The sequence below is a fragment of the Elephantulus edwardii genome, unplaced genomic scaffold, assembly GCF_000299155.1.
Source record: "Elephantulus edwardii isolate Elephantulus edwardi_28Jun2011 unplaced genomic scaffold, EleEdw1.0 scaffold00061, whole genome shotgun sequence".
NCBI classification, from domain to species: domain Eukaryota; kingdom Metazoa; phylum Chordata; class Mammalia; order Macroscelidea; family Macroscelididae; genus Elephantulus; species Elephantulus edwardii.
In genome coordinates, this window is record NW_006399811.1 from 10,932,256 (window position 1) to 10,940,109 (window position 7,854).

Here is a 7,854-nt window from a genome sequence, read left to right on the forward strand (position 1 = left end):
TCCCTCCACCCTCCCAAGCATGATGTCCCTCTCCAAGGACCCGTCCCTCCTGGCAACATATACACACACACTATACCAGTCAGAACCAATTTGACAGTACACACACACACACACACACACACACACACAAATAATAAAAACAAAAAAACCTTTTTTAAAAAAACCACTTAAAAAAGAACAAAACCAACCCCCTCAATATAGAATTTCCCTATGAACCAGCTATTCCACTGCTTAGTATATACCACAAGAAAATGAGAACTGATGCAGCATTATTCGCAATTGCAAGAACATGGAAACAGCCCAGATGCCAACCACAAACAAATGGATTGAGACGTTGTGGTACATTCATACAACAGAATACTATGCAGCACACAGGAGCAATGATTTTGTAAATTACTACCTAACTTGGGAGGGACTAGAGAGCATTATGCTGAGTGAACTAACCCAGTCCCGTAAGGGCAAATACTGTATAAAACCATTATTGTATAATGAGTATAAGAATCCAAGGAGGAGGAGGGTGGAAGCAGAGGGATGAGGATGGGTGGAGGGGTGGGGTGTTAATCATTGGGTTACACAATCTGATGGATGAAGGAGGTGGTGAAGGAAATGGGAAGGTTCTTTTTGTGAAAAACAATGTATTCAAACTTTGTAAATAAATCAGTATAAAATTTTTTTAAGAAAGAATAAAAAAGCAGCTTTAACACTCAGGCACTAATCATGTCATCCTTAAATTCCAACAGCTTTCTAATTTTTCCTCACACTGTCACACCCAACACTGCTATCAAATCAGTATTTCTAAAATCTAACTCAACATCATTATCCTACTTTAAAATCTCTAATGCCCCCAAGATGAGATTTCTATTGGGCCAAAATAACCTGACTTTATACTACTCATAATCTGAAGTGTGAATAGTGCAAGAAGGGAGCTCTGGTGGCTTACTGGTAAGGAACTGAGCTGCCAAACCAAAAGTATGCGGTTCAAATCCACCAGCTGCTTCATGGGAGCACTATAAGCAACCTCCTCCAGTGTGATTTACTGCCTCTGAAAACCTGCTGGAGGGTCAGCTATGAGGTGGTTCTAACTCAATGGTGCACAACAGCAGCAGTATGAAAAGAATTAGGTTCTTCAAACCTGAATCCTGGGGACACCACATACTTACTACCTATGTGACCTGAGCAGGTAAATTAACCCCTCTGGGTTTCCTCAGACGCATTTTTAAAACATAGCTAGCAATCATATCAGGGAGCTGTCAGGAAAAGTAAACAAAAGCTCACATAAGTGCTTACTTAACATATAATGTCTGGCATAGAAGACTCATCTTTAAATGTTTGCTCTTATTATTACTTCCCCATAAAAACTTCCTACTCCATCTGAGTTGCTCTCCTTGATGATTTCTAAACACCTTGATGTACCCACCTCAGGGGCCTTGCTGGTAGTACTCCTTCCCATGATATAACAACTACTAGTCCCCCCAAAACTAAACTCATCGCCAAAGAGTCAATTCCAACTCTGATGTCAACTTCATAAGGTTTCCAAGGCTTGTAAATCTTTATAGAAACAAGCTACTTTCTCCCATGGAGTGGCTGAGGGGTTTAAACCACCAACCTTCTGGTTAGCAGTTGAGCACTGTAATGTCACCAGGGCACCTTACCACTACTAGTATCAAGGGAAAAAAAATTGAGAAACAGCCTGTGGTGATGAAGGAAGGAGTTCAAGTTGTTCTGAAAGAATTGCCAAAAAATAAGGCCCAGGAATTGATAGCATACCAATTGACATATTTCAGCTAACAGATGTTGTCCTGGATGGGTTCACCAAATTGTGCCAAGAAATGTGGAGGACAACCACCTGGCCAACAGACTGGAAGGGATCTATATTTGTTCCCATTCCAAAGAAAAGTGATCCAACAGAGTGCACAAATTATCAAATAATATCATTAATATCTCATGCAAACAAGATTCAGTTGAAGATTATCCAAAAATTACTGGAACATCAACAGCCAGAAGTGCAGGCTGGATTTAGAAGGAGTCATGGTACTAGGGATATTGTAGCGAATGTTAGATGGATTTTGGCTCAAAGTAGAGAGTACCAGAGGAATGATTGTGTTTCACTGACTATGCAAAGGCATTTGACTGTGTGGATCACAACAAACTGTGGCTGATTCTGAGAATGGGAATCCCAGAACACTTGATCGTGCTAATGCAAAACTTATACTTGGACCAGGAGGCAGTTGTCAGAAAAGAGCAGGGAAACACTGTATGGTTCAAAATTAGGAAGGGTGTATGCCAGGGATATGTCTTATCTCCCTACCTTTTCAGTTGACATGCAGATTATCCTGGGGCTGGGCTCTATGAGGAGAAATGTGGCATCGGGATTGGAGAAAGACTCATCGATCTGTGTTATGCAGATGACACAACAGTGCTTGCTGAAACTGAGAAGGGCCTGAAGCACTTGCTGTGTGGAGGATCAAGGACTGCAGCCTTCAATATGGATTGAAGCTCAGTGTCAAGAAAACAAAGATTCTCACCACTGGGCTGATTGGCAGCATAATCATGGATAGTGAAGAGATTAAGATTATTAACAGCTTTAGTTTACTTGGCTCCACAATGAGCACTCTTGGCTCCAGCAGCCAGGAGATTAAAAGACGTATTGCTTTGGAAAAGTCGTATTGGATTGGGAAAGTCTGCTGTAAGAGACCTCTCTAAAGTACTGAAGAGCAATGGTGTCAATCTGGAGACTAAGGTGCACCTGATCCAGGCCATGGTCTTTGCAATCATTTGCTATGCATCAGAGAGCTGGAAAATGACTAAGGATGAGAGAAGGAGAACTGATGCTTTTGAGCTGTGGTGCTGTAGAAGAGTACTGAATATACTATGGACTGGTAAGAGAATAAACAGGTTCAGCCTAGAGAGGGTGAAAGCAGGCTGCTCCTTGGAGACAAGGATTCTGAAGCTTCATCTGACTTACTTTGGACATGTTTCAAGGAGGGACCAGTCCTTGGAGAAGGACTCATGCTAGATAGGGTGGAGGGACAGTGCAGGAGAGGAGGAGAGGAAGAACCTCGATGAGATGGATTGACTCAGTGACTGGGGGTAATAATGGGTGTAGGTATGTCAGAGACAGAGAGATTGGCACAGGGTAGAACAGGGTTTAGGGCTGTCGTACACAGGGTCGCAATGAGTCGGGCAACTTGACAGCATATAACAACAACAATATATTGAAGGTTCTGGGAATTTACACAAAATCATCTCAGCTCTCACAGCTCACAGTCTGACAGTGAAAAGCTGCCTGAGGACAAGGTGCAATAATGTGTTACAGGTGCCACTGGGAGCATTTCATGGAGGCTGCAAAGATGCTTAAGATGAATTCTTAAAGTTGGGTCAGTGAATCTGGAACAAGAGCATCTGGTGACTGCAGCCACTGTGCTGGGTCTGACATCACTGGTACATTGATGTCTGGGAAGGGTACAGGGAATGAAGTGAAGGGTGGATAAAGACTGGGTCACATAAGGCATGAAGTATTTGGACTTTATTCTGTAGACATCTCACTTGTGTACTGCCATGGAGTCAGAACTGACTCATAGATGACCCTCCAGCGGGCTTTCAGAGGCTATAAATCACAACGGAGGAAAGAGCCCATCTGTCTCCCTCAGAGCAGCTAGTGGACTTGAACTGCCTGCCTCTGGGTTGGCAGGACGCCTTACTCACTAGGCTACCAGAGCTCCCCCTGTAAGCAACAGGCTGGATTAATGATTAAGTAGGGTGTTCCTGCTTGGGCTCTAGAAAGGCCACACCCGTGCCATTCAGTGGAGACACCACATGTGGCTACTGAGCACTTGCATGTGGCTAGTGTGACTGAGACACTAATTTTTCCTTATTTTCATCAATTTAAAGCATATGCCATTTCAGTTATTGGAAAATCTTGACGTATGTTTGGAACCATTCGGGTATGTGAAGCTGTAAATTTAATGAAATACAAACAGATCAAGTGTTTCTGATGAAAATCTACCATCCAAATTAAAGATATGCTGTAAGTGTAAAATACACACCAGATAGTGAAGATTTAGGTTAAATAAAACATTCAAATGTATTTCACCTGTTTATTTTTGTCTTAAAGTGATTTCTAGAATATGCAAAATGACATATGTGACTTGGATTCTATTTCTACCAGACAGGGCTGGCCTACATTGATCCACGGTCAGATCCAAGACTGAAAGCAGAAAGACCAGTTAAGAGGCTCTTGAGTAACAGTCTAGAAGAAAGATGAACCTGAATCCTATAAATTCTACCGATCTCCAAAACCTAGTCTAAGCCCTACTGTTTGTGCTGTGCACCACACTAGGTCTATCCCAACCCATAATGGCCTCATGTAGCAGCGCAGAACTGTCCTATCAGGTTTCCCAAGGCTGTTACCTTTCCTAAAGCCGACTGCCTCCAATGTCTCCTCTGGAGCAGCTGGAGCGTCTGAACTACCGACCTTTTGGCTAGCAGCAAAGCACTTAACTACTGCACTTACTTCAAGGCCTCTTTCAAGACTCACTCAAACCCAAACTCACTGCTGTTCAGTTGGCTCCAATTCATAGCACAGCAACCTTCCAGCGGGTTTCCAAGGCGGAAGGAGACTGTCGGCCTTCGCTGGACCAGAACCACCAGAGACAGGTGGCCTTTTGGTTAATAGGGCAGCTCACTACAGAAGACGTCATCAGAGCGCTCCAATAACTCCAAAAAGCTCTTCCAATCATAACAATTCCTAACAAGCTGCCTTTCTCAGAACTCTCTGCAGCGTAACATCCTATGAGCTAGGCCACCGAAACTCCTTCAAGAGGTACAAGACCCCACAATTTGAAGACATTGGCATGACTGGCTTTACCTTCCCACTAGAAGAAGACATTCTTTCCTTAAAGGCAAGAAAAATCAACCAAAACTCTATCTCAGTGTTCAGTGCTCAAAACTCTATTTCAGTGTTCCAAAGCAGTACAACACTGTATCAGGCAACAGCATTGGTAGATTATACTGGATACAATAAGGAAAATGCAGAGAACAGAAAAGCAATTTAAGAGTTTTGCAAATGCCATTAAAAAATGAACAACAAAACCCCAATTATCTCTGATCTCCACTGCCATAGATGGTCTTTGCAATCTGGGCACTAAAAACTTTCATTCAAGGAAAAACACATAGCTTTAAAAATTTAAAATTTAACCCTAGATCAATCAGTCTTTCTAGTAAGTAACACATTCTCCAAGTGGAAAGACATATATTACAACTTTATCCACCCAAATTAGTAACCAAATCAAACCCCACTCCCAAGTAGCCAATTTTGACTCCATTGAGTTTCTGCTGCTGCAAGTCCCAAAAGAACAAACTACTTCATCTTTTGAGGCACAAATCTTCTGGTTATCAGCACCACTAGGGTTCCTTTGAAATTAGTTGCTGTTTGCATTAAGTTGGAACCAATCCATAGCTGACCCTCCGGCTGGTTTTCAGAGGGAGTAAATAGCACAGAAGATTGCCCATCATTCTCACATGAAACAGCTGGTGTGGATCGGAACCCCGTGCCTTTGGGATTGCTGCACAGCTGTTTACCACCAGGCTATCAGAGTAAGGCAAAGAAAAATATTTCTAGGAAAATGGAAAGTGGTAGTAGAAATATATTGTGCCATGAGTAATAATTTCACCTAAATTAGTACCTAAGTAATTTGAGGGGGAAAAGGATGAGAAAATCCTCAAAAAAATAAATACCCCAAAGCAACTAGTCAGCTTTAACTACTACAGAAATAGGAAGCTAGTAGCAGCTGGTTTCAACCAAAAGATGGTGGTGGTGGTGGTGGTGGTGGTTATGTGTCAGTTGAGTCGCTTGAGACTCATAACAACCCTGTGTACAACAGCCTTAAGCCCTGTTCTATCCTGCGCCAACCTTACTGTCTCTGATACACCTACCATCATCACCCCTGTCAGCTTTTGCAGGTCATGTATATTTGTTGTTTGACATTTCAAACAAAGCTGACAAGTTATTAGAAATAAGTTGACATATATTATAATGGTATCTTTCATGCATTTGTTAAGCAGCTATAAAGTTGATGTATAAAGAGTGGAATGAAAGTTTCTATCGCCAAAACAGGAGTCTTGACAGCTAAGAGAGAAAAAGAAATTAAGGCAATTCTATTCTGCAAACAAAATATGAAAAGGAGAAAACCTGAAAAGGTTTGAAAATATAAAAAGGGAGAGAACCTGTCGAAAGGCCTGGATGAAATCAGTGAGTTAAAAGTAACTACTCATTTCCTCTAGCACAGTGGGAAAATCCCGATTGCTAATAGAAAGCTCAAAGTTTAGTTTGGCTGATTTCATTTTGTTTTCCTTCCAACCTCATCACTGGGTATGAACGACTGTTTTCCTCTCATCACATTACTCAGTAACCCCCCCCCCCCAATGAATTGAATTGTCTTCCGGTGCAACGCTCCCCAGCCTCCCAGGTCAGCACCCGCCCCCGCCTCCCTCCCTCTAAACGTGCTCAGACGCCTCTGGGCATGTTGTGTTGTCACCAAGTCTGCGGGCGAGGACTCCAAACTCAATGGACAATAGGCACCCACCCCCCAGCAACGCTAACTATAAAGCTCAGGAGGTCCATTTCCCTTTTCCTGCCCAGATGCTGTTTTCCCTCCTTCAAAGTATAGTGCCAACCTCGATAGGGTTCCACTAAGGGCTGGGGCCCGTACCTCCCCCCACTTGCAGAGCTACAAAACCCCCAAGCCTCAAATAACTTGCACAGGCCAAAAGGAGGCCGCTATCAGAGGCTTGGATGAAAGTGTAGGTTTTACAGTCCAGGTAGGGCAAGGATGGGTGTCACCGGACGCTTGGTCATGGCCCTCAAAACCAAGCCATCTCCACTGTCCCCAGCTTCAACTTGCTTCCCTTCCCCTATGAGAGGAGCAGAGGGGCAGCACGGCCACTTCTTCTCCATGGAAGTCTCGGCCAACACTTACCCTTTCACCACAAAGAAGGGGTCCTCCATGGACATGGCGTCCGGCCCCCTGGCCACTCACACTTGCTCAGAGCGCAGGGCACCGGCACCCTTCTGGCCTCCTTCTGCCCGACCCACCGGCCTCCTGCAGCCTGCGGCGCCTCGGCCTGGAGGATCCAGCACAGCGAGCGGGCGCTTAAGCAGGGATGCCAGGAACACCGCAGGTCCAGCACTTGATCGGCGTCGCGGAGCAAATCTCGGACTCTGGTGCCGGCCCCCCGGTTAGCCACCTCCCCCGGCTCCTCCAGGAGAGTTCTGAGGCCGAACCCCGCCCCCGGAACCCTCCGCTGCGGCCAACCACGAGCGCTGTCCGCGGCTCCACTTCCGCACTCGGGCTCACGTGACCTGCCCAGGCCCCGCCTCCCACCGGCAGAGACGGTGCATAACGTCACGCGACCTTGGAGGCGGAGTTCTGGTGGAGCCGGGCGGAGGGAGGGCTTCTCTGGCCTCTCTCCTCTGGTTGGAGGTGGCTGTTCCTTATAGAAAGGCAAACGTCTGTTCAGAATAAGCAGTAGTACTAATCTGTAGTCTTTTTATAATCTTTTTCTAGTTTTAATACTTAGTATTGGTAATAGATGATTTGTAAATCCATCTCGTTTCAATGAAAAACTCAAAACTCATTGACATTGAGTTGACACTGACTTATCCAGGTAGTTTTTAGAGGCTGTAAATTGCAAGGGAGATTGCCCATCTTTCTCCAGCGCAGCAACTTGTGGATTACCATAAACTGCCTTGGGAAGAGAATCAACACAACTACCTTCCTACTAGGACAAACCAGAGCTGCCTGATCTCAAGAGTGTGTGTGTGTGTGTGTGTGTGTGTGTGTGTGTGTGTGTGTG

General features: G+C 44.6%; 2 protein-coding genes across 2 annotated transcripts in view; one reads left to right on the top strand and one right to left on the bottom strand.

The window, feature by feature from the left end:
• The window catches only part of STX6 (syntaxin 6), a 72,869-nt gene extending 65,857 nt beyond the window's left edge, over nucleotides 1–7,012 (bottom strand). Inside the window, exon 1 of the mRNA XM_006887777.1 lies at nucleotides 6,978–7,012. Coding sequence (XP_006887839.1) covers nucleotides 6,978–7,012 — 35 coding nt within the window. The remainder of the gene's footprint in view (nucleotides 1–6,977) is intronic.
• A 149-nt stretch (nucleotides 7,013–7,161) lies between these two features.
• Nucleotides 7,162–7,854, top strand: part of LOC102844745 (major histocompatibility complex class I-related gene protein-like) — a 124,826-nt gene continuing 124,133 nt past the window's right edge. Inside the window, exon 1 of the mRNA XM_006887778.1 lies at nucleotides 7,162–7,355. Coding sequence (XP_006887840.1) covers nucleotides 7,162–7,355 — 194 coding nt within the window. The remainder of the gene's footprint in view (nucleotides 7,356–7,854) is intronic.